Source organism: Diorhabda sublineata, chromosome X (assembly GCF_026230105.1).
Source record: "Diorhabda sublineata isolate icDioSubl1.1 chromosome X, icDioSubl1.1, whole genome shotgun sequence".
NCBI classification, from domain to species: domain Eukaryota; kingdom Metazoa; phylum Arthropoda; class Insecta; order Coleoptera; family Chrysomelidae; genus Diorhabda; species Diorhabda sublineata.
Window position 1 is genome coordinate 30,758,753 of NC_079485.1, and position 15,556 is coordinate 30,774,308.

Below are 15,556 nucleotides of genomic sequence, written 5' to 3' on the forward strand. Positions count from 1 at the left end.
CTAATTCATCCATTTCATTTAAATTTCCAAACATCATGAAAACATTTTAATAATCAAATGAGCTGTCTGAACACCACAGCCAATTATAATTTATGGTCAATTTCACAAATCACCCTGTAAATTAATAATCGAGTTGATACTGCACATTTTATTGTCCCTGAGAACTGTACATGTGGTAAAAGTATCTAAAGACTCTGTATAGCATGTAATTATTAATTTGCAATACCAATTTAAGAAAATATGAATATTATTCGGTTACTAATTTTTATTATCAAGAACAATACGCAAAATAACCTATAAATCTTATCTCATTGCGATTTTGTTTTAAAACCAGTTCTAAGACAAGCGATGGTAGTAAAATATTTCGTTCTGGCGCTGATAAGTGTGGAAAATTGATTTTGCTGTTAATTTACATCTAACTGAGCGTAAGAAACTTGAGAACTCTATCTCTGTCACACATATGACACCTGTCTCAGGCATATGCGAATTGTAGACGGGAGTCTGTACTCTGGTTGTAGGTCAATGTATTTCTTTGTTTCCAAATTTACAGATCTTATCATTATACAAAGTGGAATACTACAAATTTTTTCATAAATATTATTACAGTTTTAGGAAACGAACATTGCCGAAAAGAATTCTAAATTATCGATATTCAATTTTATATTGAAGAAGCTTAGTCAATACAACATAATAAATGTTTTAAAATAAAAGAAAAATATCAAATTGGAATAATTTTTGATCGATTGAGTAGGGCGGTTCAAATATGAATTCCCGTCGTTAGTTACGACGAAGCTTGTTGATATCGGCCACGAAGAATTCCTTAGGCAGACCTACGAAGGCTGGTACAAACATGTGGTAGTCGCAGGGTGATAAGTTGAAATACCGAACACACATTCAGATTTATCATGATATTTTGCCTCTTTTGTTTGTGTACGAGGTTTGGCTACGAAAAAATGTTTTATTATAAAAATTATTCCACATTCAAATGCCCCCTTCCCCTCACACACACCTTTCCATACTCTTTTTCCATTGATCGAAGCAGTGCTGGAAGTCTTCTTTGGTGACAGCCTTTAGGAACTCTGTTGTCGTTTTTTGTTTTAACGCTTCCATCGACTCAAATTGGATCCCTTTCGAAGCAGATCTTTTTCTAACTTTTCAAGGAAGTCTGAGCAGACCCGTTGACGCAAAAGCTTTTGGTCAGGAATCAGATTTTTTTGGCACTAACTTCGTACAAACTTTCGTCATGTGTAATTCCTCATGTAAAATTGTTCTAACCGTTTCTTTATCAGTGTTTACAGTCTCGGCAATCATTCGGATGCTCATTCGACAATCTGCACGCACAATTTGGTTGATTTTGGTCACTGTTTCCCTGAGTTGGAATAATCACAGGACGACCTGGGCGCTGGTCATCTTCAGTGCTTTCTCGGCCCTCACTAAAACGCTTACACCACTCAAAAACCCGCGCACGAGAGAGAATTGTCCCCAAATGCCTCTTGCAACAATTTATAGCTCTCAGTCGGAGTTTATTTCAATTTAACGAGAAATTTGAGATTGATGCGGTGCTCTACGTTCGTTTCAAACCTCTGCTCCACAAATACTATAATAGCAACGGAAACTTGTTTTGGGACGTGCATAAACAAGATATCTAGATATCCAACGCACTTCTCGTTTTTTACCCCACCCGTCTAGGGCGCACAGTCTCGTCATTTAATAGCCAGACCTCGTATTTATCTCTTTAACCAACGAGCCTGTAGCAAAGTTGAAAGATGTATATCAGGTCATATTGAGTGTAGTAACAGATATTAATAATCAAGCCTAACGAAAGCCGGACAGGTGAGTGATATAGGGGATATGAGCGATAAGGGGAGTTTCACGTGTGTTTTCTTAAGGTTATGGTAGTATGTAGGATTTAGGGCGCAGTAAGTTAACGTTCTACGCTGCAAATGTTGTTTGGTGTGATAGTGGTTCGCTGTCGACTAACATGCGGCTCATTGTCGACGGTTTCGCGGCCATATGTCAACGTGGTCCAGGTGTACTCCTACTCCTAGTCCACGGGAGGCTTTACACAGGAGGATACTTATAATATCCGTAGTTAGATCTGATTTTTTTACGAGTTGGGAATACGGTGTATCAACTAAAACTAGTAATAAGTATTTTGAAAGTGGTTTACGAGGAAAAAAAGTTTGGGACCTTCTGGTTTAGCCCATTTAAATACAGTAGACCTACTCAGTCATTTACTACCGAATTGATTTCGAAAACGCCTTGTTTTTAAGTCTTCGCACATCAAAAAACCGAATGGCAATACGTTGCGCAACGGTGGTCGGCACTTCAAGCTCGCTCATGGTCTTAGTACGTGCGTTTGTAACGAAAACTATGCCACACCGTTAATAAGAGACCCAACTAACACATAATCCAGCCATAACCTCAAAAATATACAGGCTCCATCTACAGTATTTGTGTTGGTCACATTTGAACACCCCTTGTATTATTCTTATTCGTTTCAATTAAAGAAATTTATAGTTGACAATTTGATTAAATTACCAATTTTGAATTAACGAAATGGAGTGTACTTTTTCTTTTTGATTGTTTTGTGAAATTACCTCTTTTTTTGATATTGAGTAATTTTCAGCAGTTTTATCCTGATAGGTTATTAGGTCATAATTATGAAATCACTTTATTTGTTATCAAAATATTGTTTCAAAAAAAACACCTTACTAAATTCCTTTGTCTTTTGTGTCATATTGTTTAGAACTAATTATTATTCTTCTCATAATTCCTGCGTTCACAAAAGACCGATGGTATAATATTTTTATAACACAAAAGACTATTTCTTTGTTTGTCTATTTTTAGTTAATAATAAAACTTACTAAAATGCTGCCTTTATTCCTGAAGCTTAAGGAAAAAAGTTACGTAACAAACCTTATTATTGTTTATTCACAATAAATAATCCAAAGGTCTGTTTTTGATGTTGTTACTATGGTAACGTCCGGGAATTTTCATACCTCACTCAATCTACTTTTATATTACAGAAGGTATTCACAAAATATCTTGATATTTATTGAGTTCTGCAGAAAAAGACATACTCCCTATCATAGTATATTGTTATTCATTATTCAGTTCAAATCCTTATAAAGAACTAGACGGCTTATTACGCATAGCTCTGAACTTGATGCATTGAACAGCTCTAATTAAATCACACCACTATAGTATAAAGAGCGAGCTGATCACAAAATATTACAAAAAGAAAGACTAAAAAGTTTCTCTTTATTTCTTATTTTTTTAGAGCTCCGCAGTAGCTCCCCCTGCTATGAGTCACTTTAATTAAGCACGCCAAATAATCAAAGGTGAAAAAATTATTCTTTTTAAACACCTTGTATTTTTCATAAGTGGAATAATATGTGAACACTGTTTCTATTTAGACCTGACGTCTAAATATAACCGCATCCCCAGTATACAGTCTATCCAAAATGTAAAAAAAGAGAGAAGTAACATTTGTCAATGGAATTTTTCACGTCAGACTGAAATCATTTATTACATACTCCTCTGAAGGAATTACCACCATTTTGTATTTGAAACATAAATAAAAAGCATGAAGACAGACATAGCTGAGCAAAACGATGAAAAAATCTTCGTATTCGCGTATCCGCTTTTAATTCTGAATGAAAATAATTTAGTAGACGCTTCTGAGTCGCGGAAATGTGCGTGTTGAACAGAAAAATGTTTTGTTTTAACGGATTTTATAATCGATTGAAATTGCTACATCCTTGTTTATCATTTTATGTTTCTTGTTATACTTTTTTTATCCCCATAATCTTCCTCATATTTCTAAACAGATTTTAAATGCCTCTGGATTAAAATTTTCATTATTTCCTTCAAATTTATATGTTTTTTGCTACTTTTAGAACATTTCCGTGTTGTCACTTTTTATTACAGAAATAGTGGCATTCCTCAGACTTCCAATTTTGTTTTATCGTAGATATGCGTATTCACAAATTTATGAATAATTGAATATTTAGCTATAGAAAAATCCAGATGACTAAAATTAAAACATAACAACATCTTTTGTCGTAAGTATTCAGCAGATCTACAATGATTGCATCGAATGGATGCACATTTTTTCGCCGGCTCCAGAGAAATTCACAAAGATGCAGGTCCTGATTCCCCTCCTCGACATTCTTCTTCCCATGTGCCTCCAGCTGGATTCAATATTTTGGGTGTAGGCCCCTGTTTCGGGGTCAACAAAGTGCTTTTGATGGTTGACTGTAAAGTGATGGTAGCCTTCACTTTCTAGCGCCAAATATCCTTTCAAGCAGTCAGTATAAATGATAGTCCCGACTTTGACATGCTTCATTATCAGCTCCATCAATATTTTGGCACTTCTAGAGTTATCAGGACATATTTCCAATCGGTAGCCGTCGCCGCCACGTTCGATCATTCCTAATATCCTCGACCCTCGACCATGCGTCCTCTATTGTATTTTCTTCGTCCGATTTCACATTCGTTTATTTCAACGACGCAACCATCCCCACCAATTTGACCTTCATCTTCATATGCTCGGTCTAAACTGGCCATACAAACTTCTCGGGCATAATTGAAGACGTCGCCCACTGATTTTGACAAAACTGTTGTTTCCAAGATTGAAGCCACTTTTATCGTCTGTTCAAATGAAAATACTTGTGAAAAACAATAGGTGATGATTATTATTTGACGGACTTTAGTGTGCAATCGTTCGAACCATGTGTCTGAACCTATGGTTGAACGATCTGCCCTTGATTTGTGGCCAAAAACGGTACCATCAGCATACCATTTAGCAAATTGGTTATGCTTGCTGTACCATCTATAGACTCGCACAAGATTATTATTAATGGCCCAAATTTTTGCTTAAGCCTCTGTTGGCCTAATTGTTACCATTTTAAAAAGGTTCCAACTTTTTGGTTCCATCTGAGACTGGGATGATGTTATTTGTGAATAATATGAGAGCCTAAAAATAAAAAAATTAATCATCAACTACTTACATTTTTGAAAGAATTCCTTTTAATTTTAACATCAAAAAACCAAACCACAATTAATGTTTTAAACTTGCAATTTTTTATTTACCACTAATCCAATGAACGAGCAAAATGGCGGATATTTCTGCTCCTACTTACCTGCGCACGAAATGCGGGAATTTCAAAAATATCGACGTCACCTGTAAAATTTCACTGGCGTTATTTGGCTCAGATGGATTCCGTATACCAACTTTCATGAAGCATGTCAAACAACTGGATATTTGATTGAGAAAATATCGAATTGATGTGCTATTGCCCATTGGCAAACATTACCTCATATTTCCACGATATCAACTTCAGAGTAGACAATGCTTCCAGAATTTCTGTGTGTATGTTTCTGTTCCAATTCTTAGAAAAACCCGGATTTGAGTGACCACAGTGGTAGTATATTAATTCAATTGCCGAGATAAATTAAGTTCATTCAATATTTTTAAAATTGTGACGTATTTTTGTTAATAAAGTTCCGAGAGTAAAATATGTAATTCAGGAAGACTTATAAATATTTATTATAAATAAATATTAAAACAAAATAAAAACCTGATATTCAAAATTTAAGTGGCGTTAGAAATAATGATTAAATAAATTCATCTTTTACGAATTAAAACTATTAAGTGAAATGATTCGAAATCGATTGGTGTTACACGCAAAATATGCATTTTCATGCAGATCTTGTAACGTTCAGGGCCGAATTCAGCAATTATATTACTACTTAGACAATTTGTTGAGCAATCATTGACCTATTCTTTATTTAATACCACTCGTTTGTATACAGTATATCTAGTTTTTGCTTATTATACAGACAATTATGCCCAGCGTTTTCTCAATAAAATTAATAATCAAGGCTTTACACATGTCAATATTATTATTTACAAGTTAGAAAATATAAAAACAGTCCTAGGAAGTAGGCGTTATTTGCGTTAAAGAGAGAATTATTTAAAAAGCTGCGCTGCTCTCTTTAGACGTGATTGTGCATTAAAAATTTAATGGGAAGTGTTGACGTCATCAAATACTTTTATCACCTTGTTGGTATAACTGCATTACTGTCAAATGTCCTTGCTACTTGATTATTTTATGTTTCTTACATTTCTTATTTGCAACGTATTTTACGTTTAACTTGAGTTTTGATTTCAATAGTTACATTTCTCTTACTTTTGTATTCTTTCTTAGAGCTTATTAGTTATTTTGTGAAAGTAAAATGTACCTTCAGAACCTAACTTCAGATTGTTTGTTGTTTCAACTATTTAAATTACAATATACTTAATACCTAAGTAAAGTGTAAACGGTTAAGAGGTAAGCAGATTTACGAAGATATGCTTAATGCCCCAGGTGATCAATGTCCTTCGTATGCGACCGTGAAAAATTGGACTGCAAGCTTCAAAAGAGGTAAAATTCCCATTGAAGATGATGACCGATCGGGAAGGCCACTTTTAGCACATACCTACACGTTGGGAAATTTTGGAAAAAATTATTCTTGATTACAATTGGCCGATGGAGGTTCCATTGGATTCCCTAGTAATATCCAAACCAATTAATATTAGAAGAGGTTCCAGACATGTTCGCAATATTTAAACATTTGTAAAAAGGCGAAAATAGATAGATTAAAAAAATATACGACGGCTGACTTGACTCCTATCCACAAGATATCAGTTTCATTTTTCAATATAGTCCTCATTAAGTTTAGAATCTGGAACATCATTCAACCTCTGCAAACTACTAATTTACCTATAATATGACTTCATTATCTAAAAAATATCATTAAATACATTGTTGGAAATAGCCGGTGATCACTGGAGCTAAAATCTGAAGAAATCCCAACCAATACAAAGGCAAAAGCTAATGCAGACCCGGATTTTGGTGAGCACTAGCACTACATAACTCGGTATTGATGGGTGCACCATCTGGAATGATTTGGGAGTACCAATAAACCTTCATAATTACACCAGACATTTTCCGCTCAAATCCACCTCTCTTTGCGACGGGTTCTGGTATTTGTGCTTTATCTAAGAACTGATTTTCCATGCTTGGGTTGTTTGGATAAATCCATTTTTCCGACCAGCTTTCAAAAGGACAAGGAACCGATTACACATAACGTTTCGCTTGAATCCCGGTTGGCGAAGGTATCTTTAGAAGGTCCAAGGGATCTGCAAGTGCTGGCTTTCTACTGCTGCCCTTATAATCTCAATAGACGCAGGTGGACGAATTGAGCGCAAACGATCTTCAAGCGTCAATTCTCGACTATTAAAAAGACTAAACCAACGTCATGCAGTTGGTTCATTAACTATGTCTTCAACTTCACATATTTTCCTTGTTGTCACGACTGCTTTAAACTTTTCGTTTCCAATAACGTCTTGACAATACACGAAATACATATTGAAATAAAGTAAACCACTCTTCATAGAATTAACAAGTTGCGAATGCTTGAAATAAGGCGTAGGAATTTTCACATATCAAATTTTTTGACAATGATGCATTCTTCTTCTTCATTACCCACGAGACACCCTCTGTAAAATTGAATTGTAGGCAACTTCTACAACAAAAACATGAACTTTTTGAGTAGAAGGGAAGCTGAGACAATAAGAAGACTCCACATCAGCCACACAAAACTAACAGCTATTTGATGTCGTCAGAAAGTCGTCCTATCTGCCAAGAAGACACTGCCCTACAGAAATGAAGAAAATCCGAGAGTTTCTTAAAGCCACCAAGCTATATGAGAAAGTATAATTAATTTATGTTGTAATAGATTTTGTTATTTAACTTATGTTTGTTTTCATGTGCCAATAGCCAGCGCTGTCGAGGCACATTAAATTGTAATAAAAAAAATAAAATTGTTTCCACCGCTTACTTTTTGGTGGTGATTTGTGAGGTCACGCATCTAGAGCACTTAAGTTTGAACCATCTTCCTCATTACATGTGCTTCATTAGGATTAATAGATATTTTGGCTCAACTAGATTCTGCTTATTGTTTAAATATACAGAGGTATGATAAAAATGTGTGAAACAATTTTTAGTTGGTAAATTTTCTGAATCTGCTGAAGTCGTTCATGAACAATAAAAGTAAAATAGTAAAATATAGTGGAGATATCGGGAAAGACTTGAAGTAGTACTTTTTTTGCAACAATCCATTGCTTCAGAACGGAAGTTGATGAATGTGGATTTCATAAACAATAACATTTTTTTGCACGAAAGCTTTTCATTTGAGCGTTTTTGCCTGACACATTCTTAATAATTTAGCGTGCTTATTAGCTATATTATCCATTTTCCAGGTAAAATATTTACGACTCATTAACTATTGAACATTTATAGATACATTTACGAATTCTCAAATAAAGTTACATAATTATTAATTAAAAAAATTCTTGATTATGAATGAGCTATTTCTACATTTTTCTCCAAACAAAAAGTATTATACAATTTCTACCTTTGTGCAACCACAAGATATCTTGTTCAAATATTTGAGGTACCAAATAGAATGTTTTTAAACTGACATATGTTGAAAACCGTGAAAAAATTGTGTGTATTCCGAGTGTTGTATGTAATTAAATGGTTCACTTAAAAATAAATATTTAAAACTCCGAATCGCCGTTCTGAGAACGTTTCTGTAAATAATTATATGGTACATATAAGACAATTTGACAGTGCCAATATTTAATCAGTTTTCTAGTGTTATGATTGATAACATCTTATAGTTGTATAAACGATTTCTGGTATTTGTCGTGAGGTGGAGGAATGAACTGTTGGCGATGTAGATGTCAAAAATTTATTAATACACGTGTGAAAACAAAGATTCGATATCAATCATTTCTTAATATAATCAATCATAAGTCAATAAGAAGAGACATCATATTACTTTATCAAAATTACTAACATGATGATGATTTGAACGTTTTGTTTATTTTACGTAGTATAGAAATAAAAATATTCCCAAAAATGAGGTTCTGTAGAAAGAACTGATCATAAAATCATTATAAATTAGTAAAAATGGATCAATGATTTTTGACTTTTCGTAAACTATTAACGAGTTAACCGAATCATGATTTGAGAAAATTTAATAAATTCAAATGAATCTATTGAATTTTCTGCACATGATAAACGAGCGGGACTAGTTGCTGACATCAATTCTGAAGGTGGTGTACTTAGGTTTCTTTAGTGGTACTACCCTAGATTTAGCTTATATCAAGGAAAAATTCACTCAAAAATCCCCTACGATGATTGGTATTAGATTGGGTAGAAAATTCTTGTGGTAAATTCTAACAAATCGTAATGTATCACTAAGATCTATGATCAAAGCATTTTAGATGACTCCTCCTTGAATTGATTTAGAAATTTTCTCCTATCTACACTAGAAACTGAATTTTCTACATATAGTACAGGAAAATTAGGCGAATTTGAGCTAAAACCTTAAATTAAATTGAGAGCGATTTTGATTTTCTTGATTCTGGGAGGTTTTCGGTTACTGAATAAGTCTAGCAACTGTTAACAAAATTACGGGCACGGATTTTCGAAATTTTGGGACTCGGGATTTTGAAAAGCCAATAACTCGAAAACTATGAAGAATTCGAAAAAAACTGACGTAACAAAAAATGTAGTGTACAAAATTCTCTACAAAAAATTATCCCAGTTACTTGTTGCTAACCTCAAAATTTTCCCCTTAAAAGGAGTTTATACCCTCAAAAATATTTTGAAATGCGAATAACTCAAAAACTACGAGGATTTCGAAAGAAAAGGCTGGAAAAAAATGTACAGCACAAAATTCTATACAGATTGGTATGTAAGTATTTTTCCTAATCTCAAAATTTTCACCGTTAAATGGATTCATGTACTCAAAAAAATTTTGAATGGCGGATAACTCGAAATCCATGAAGATTTCGACGCAAACTGCCGGGACAAAAAATTTAAAGCATAATAATCTATACAAAAATGGTTTTAATTTTTACCTAACCTCAAAATTCCCATTATAAAATGGGTTTAAACGCTCAAAAATATTTCGAATCGCGAATAATTCGGAAACTACGTATTCTAAAAAAGTGCCGGAACCTAAACTGTGAAGCACAAAATGGACACCCATATTTTTATGAAAGAGAAACTATTTAGAAGTCTGTGAACATTGAAATAATAATCAATTGAAAACGAAAATAGTGTTAATAATCGCGTTAGTTCATTTGAAACCAAGAAGTAGTGCATATGTGTTTTATGCATCATGATGCATTTTTATTTATTGAAAACGAAGTAGTTTTCCAAGAGCGGAAACCTATGAGAATCTAGGAAATCAGAAGCGGCCCATTTAATTTCGGGTTTAATCCTATTTTACCTATACCAATAAAATCTATTTAGTAACTTGATTATTACATTTTTTGTCAGTTCTTCGTTTGTGCTTTCATACTTTAGAACAATGTGAAACTTTACAGAATAAGCATCTCTAATGTGACTTCTTGTTAATCCCTATACTGTTAGAAACGATTTGTTCTGGGTTTACTCTGTTTTTTTTTCCTAAATTTATTTTGTATATCCAATCCAGATATTGGTAATGAGACTCTTTCTTCATTTTGATCTTCCTTCTGCATAAACAAAAGATTCTTCAATAGGTAAACGGTAAAATGTAGAATAGAGGAAAAGGAAGACCTTCTTAGTAATTAATTTCTGGTCACGGGAATCGCACCCATCGCATCTATTAGTTAAGCTCTAGAAGGTTTAGCAATTGAGCTACATAAGAAACACTACCGTACATTTTACTATAAACAGCAGCCATTTTTAGCTTATTAGGGAAATATAAATAATCAATCGGAGTCAGACGGAACTGTTGGTTACAAAACGGAAATTTTGGAATTTCTAACGTTCGGCTGAAAATCTCGTTGTGGGTTAGGATCCACAATCAGCTGATAGCCCTAAGGTCTTTCTGAAGTTAGTGTGAAGAGTGATATTGGTTGGCGACAAAGAATAAAATGAAACATTTATTTAAACAAACAATCATATATCAAATATCAAGCTTCTTAACTAGCACAAGACATTTTAAGTGTTATTAAATTGATACATATAGCCTCTTCGCAACCTCTCGAACAGTTATATGACGATCATCTTCAATTATAAGTTTGATTTGGTCATCATCAACTTCAGTAGGCCGACCAGAACGTTGCTCATCTTTGAGGGAAAAATTTCCGGAACGGAACCAATTCTGGCACGTGTGCTTTGTTAAGCAATCAGCAACATAAACTTGACATATTTCTTTGTGAGCCGCAGCAGCTTGTTTTATTTACGGAAATAAAAAAGTAAAATAAACCGAAAATATTCGTTTCTGTACTCCAATTAAAATTAATCCACAACTAATAGAAATCACGCACTAGTTGCTTCTAAAGTTACGTCAATGTGACCAGTATCACGTGACACATGGCAAAGTACAGCATTAACATAAGTTAATCAAAAGATAAATCAAGTAAAAAGCGAAACTACTTAATTTCCAACCTTATTTTTAATGACAAATGCCGATTAATCGTGCGCATACATGAATTTTGAATAATTTATCCAGTTAATATGGAAACTTGAAATTAGCAAAAATGTTGCAATTTTCTGTTTCGTCTGCAAATAGCCCCATTACCAAAGATGCCTAATTTGCTTTGCAATTTTATTCTCAGTATTATCAAATTATAATATTAACAGATAAATTGCTTAAAACATGTTTGACAAAATTTGTTTGTTTGATTTAATTAGTGGGTATATTTGTCTATGATCTGAAGGACTCGTGACCGATGGGATCTCGTCCCCATGTGCTGCCGTCTATTGTATGTGAATATTTTTAGAAATGATCTTTTGTTAAAAAAAATATGATCCTGCGTCACTCCATTTTTTTGTTACAAAAGCACTTTTGTGTGAAATTAAATGATAAACATATTGAAGTTAATACAGGGTCTGGCTCTGATTGAAATATGACAGATGTTAAAAACATGAAATTATCACGTTTTAATTGGAGAAACTGGTATTTTTTGTTTTATTTTCAAATTTCCAATCAAATTCATTCAAAATGTTTCTTTTTGGATAAAATACAACTTACCGAAGACGGGTGGAAAAATGTAGACAATATGAGATCAAGTACAATTTACTCCTCAACCACTCGGCCAACATTATGATCGAAGTCGGATCGAAAGTTTGTAAAATATAATGCCGGTCATCAATTAGCAAAAATCTTATATTCACAAAAAAAGTTAAGAGACGCCCTACTGCAAACTAAATAGTAAACAACTTGTCCAGGTCAGCATTACAATATTTAATTTTCAGAATCAGTGAATCATTTAAAAGTGTAGATAAACAACAACATTATACAAAAAATTAATCTCCTAGAATTCCTAAATAAAACCCGTTACTAAATCGAATAATATTGAGAAAATATTGAATGTAAATAGGATATGATACATAATTCCCAATATTTTTCCGGTAGATACTTTTTGTAGGGTTTCCGATTCACAGTCAGTATTACTGGGGTGTGTTAAAGATCAAATTATTCTTAAATAAAAGTTTTGTCCATAATAAAGTATGTGGCACCCGTGGAGTCAAGATCAACCATCAAGTCTATTCGCAGATTTAGTAAACGTCCTACTAGACTAGAGCCTAGCACAGAGAGGCTACACAGTTGAAAAGAGACGGCATCATCTATAAATGAATGCTTGAACAGTGATTCAAACAAATTTCCAAAAAATCAAACCTGATTCTTGTTTACTCCAATATGCGAACAATCTACAGTATGTCGCATCAAGCATGTCAAATCTTCAAGGTATACTTGCGGAATTGAAAATGACGCATATGCTTGAGGTATTTTCGGTACAAACTCTAGGAACATGTAAAAAAATTGTTCTAGATATAAAAACAGTAACAACAATTGAAAGTAGTAATAGTAAGTTGTAGTGAACTAATATATGTAACATGTACCAGTTTTGAATAGAAATAAAACAAATTCATCTATGCATTTAATTTTACTGAAATTATATTCGCTTGTTATATTAAGTACAACTCTGAACAATTTTTAATGATGGATTATTTATCTAAGTTCGTAAGCCGATTATGGTTTTACAAAGTGAAAAAATGTTCGCTGTTTGATGACTGGCATATAAAGTATTCTGTGTTAATTAATAGGGGTCGATTTTGAGACTTCATGTCAATCCATGAGGTTGATATTTACTACTTTGGGAATGATAAAATTATTTGCCTGATTGCAAAGTGAAAATAACATAAAACATAAACCACTTCTTAACTTCAAATTTAAAATCCTATCACAGGCAATGTAATAAATTGGATAGGAATTTTGTTTACACTGATGAATGTCAAATATTTTCGCTTTTAGTTTAATACTTAATTCTAAAATTATAAATTTAGGTTATTTCCAACTTTTTTCTAATCTTAATATTGATAATCGAAAAAGAATTTTTGTTTTTATTACAGGGGACGTTAAAGATGTGGGACCGGTATTTTGGTACATACGGTGAGTTTTGTGCTTCACATCCATGGGAAGTGATAGTAGCTACATTAACCTTAACGGTGCTATTAACCGTCGATCAACAACAAGCAACACTTCCACCAAAACCGACTTTCAGATTCTGCTCAAAATGTTTGAACGAAGTAAGTACCACCATCTTTAAATATTAATGCTGTTTGTAAAATTCAGTAAACATATATTTTTTTGTACTGTTTCGAATTCTAAAACCGAAGTTGAGATGTATGATCAAAAAATATGGTACAAGATTATTATAGCACCTGAATCAATTTAGAGCGCTCCCAGTTATCCGCATTATCTGCTAGGTATAGCGTCTTCAGGTGTTTGTTGAGGCGACAGAGCTCCGATAGAACTCCTGTTAGTTAATGCTCGGTGCGCTGCCCAGGATCTCAGAGTGTTTGTTTCTGATGCCGTAGAATCCTATTCCAGTTCCGTCTGCTGTTTTTGATCCGTCCGTATACATTTGATGGCATTTCTGTTCATTTCTTGTATGATTTGCTTTTATAGTTCATGAAGTTTTTCTCAAAGCTTTCAATGCAACGTTCTGAGGCATGTCCCAGGGTTGATCATTCTTTAGGAACGGTTTTTCTTTGATGATTCCGTTTCTGAACATTTCACGCTTTCAAGAACTATGTTCACTGGAGAAGATATAGGAGATTTAGAATCACTTCTAGTGCAGCTTTTGGGCAATATTTCCAACCCAAACCACTGCCTCAAGATGGACCAATGAATTGCTCCTTTATACTGACAAATAACAGGAATTAACATATTGTTCCCTAAACAGCCAATCAGCGTTAAAGGCATTCTATACTGTAGCTACTTTGAGATTGTGTGTGAGCTCTAAGCGGAGAAATTTTATGTCGCTGTGGCATTTTATGAAACGAATGTATAGTATAAGTCTTAGAAAAGATACTTATCACAGTTGATTTAATCTCTAGGCTGGAGAATCTAGATTTTGAGCATCACGATAGTAAAATCTATCTATCTATCTATATCACTTTGAATTTGACCGTTTGCACACTAGATTTAGCATCATGCGGGTTCTGGTTCTTCTCAAAAATTTTTCCTGACATTGATGATATCATGAAAGCGTAAGTCCGAAAGATGCTTCAAAAAATACTTCCAGTAATGGTTCAGTTTTGGAAAAAGTGCATAGTCATCCAATTTTAAAGGAGCTATTCACTTTTTTATAAAATAATTTACCATATTTATTGATCACATAAATTTTATCTATGCCTGAGAAAAGAGAAGAAATTCATTTAACTACATGATGGTTTGCATTCAAATGTGAAGGCGTAGATGAAATTTGTCAATTAATTGATATCGTAGGTTTTGAAATTTGATATAAAATTTTGATTCAAAGCTTCGGATTCATTCCAAATAATTTTTTGGAAGTACAGTAAGGAAATAAAACTCCACAGGTCCTACAGTGCTTCAACATATCAAAAAAATTACCATTCACACTGATATTTTTAAAATATTCATAAAAAACAATATGTTTGAATATTGGATAGTTTTTATGTGTCCTATTCCACTTCAAATTAATCTCACTGTTTGAATTATTTTTATGCGAAACCAGAAGCTGTTTTTTGTTAAGAATTAATTGAACATTCTTCAAGAGACAATCAGTATAAAGGAGATAGCGCTAAGCGCAAATACAGCATCGAATGAATTTTTGAAATAAACTTGCAAGAAATAAACATTTAAAATGTCACTAAGAATTCAATTCTAATACTCTAATAGTATATTATTCACAAGTGTATAATGGAGGTTATTATTCACGAGGCGAAGTTTACATAAATCACTGAGTAAATAATAACTCAGTATACGCGAGTAGAATAATATACTTTATCTACGACTAGTGAATATTTTTGTTGGAAAATTTTATCACATTATTAGAAACACTCTTATTTTATTGTAACAAATACAAGGGCCGTTCATTTTTCAACCTCCGATACGCTATAAATAAAAGACAAGATGATACAAAACAATAATTTTATTATCAAAAGCTTGGTACACTTGCGGTTACTTT

General features: G+C 33.3%; 1 protein-coding gene across 1 annotated transcript in view; it reads left to right on the forward strand.

The window, feature by feature from the left end:
* Window positions 1-15,556, forward strand: part of LOC130451104 (3-hydroxy-3-methylglutaryl-coenzyme A reductase) — a 78,194-nt gene that overhangs the window by 27,950 nt on the left and 34,688 nt on the right. Inside the window, exon 2 of the mRNA XM_056789908.1 lies at window positions 13,473-13,649. Coding sequence (XP_056645886.1) covers window positions 13,485-13,649 — 165 coding nt within the window. The 5' untranslated portion in view covers window positions 13,473-13,484. The remainder of the gene's footprint in view (window positions 1-13,472; window positions 13,650-15,556) is intronic.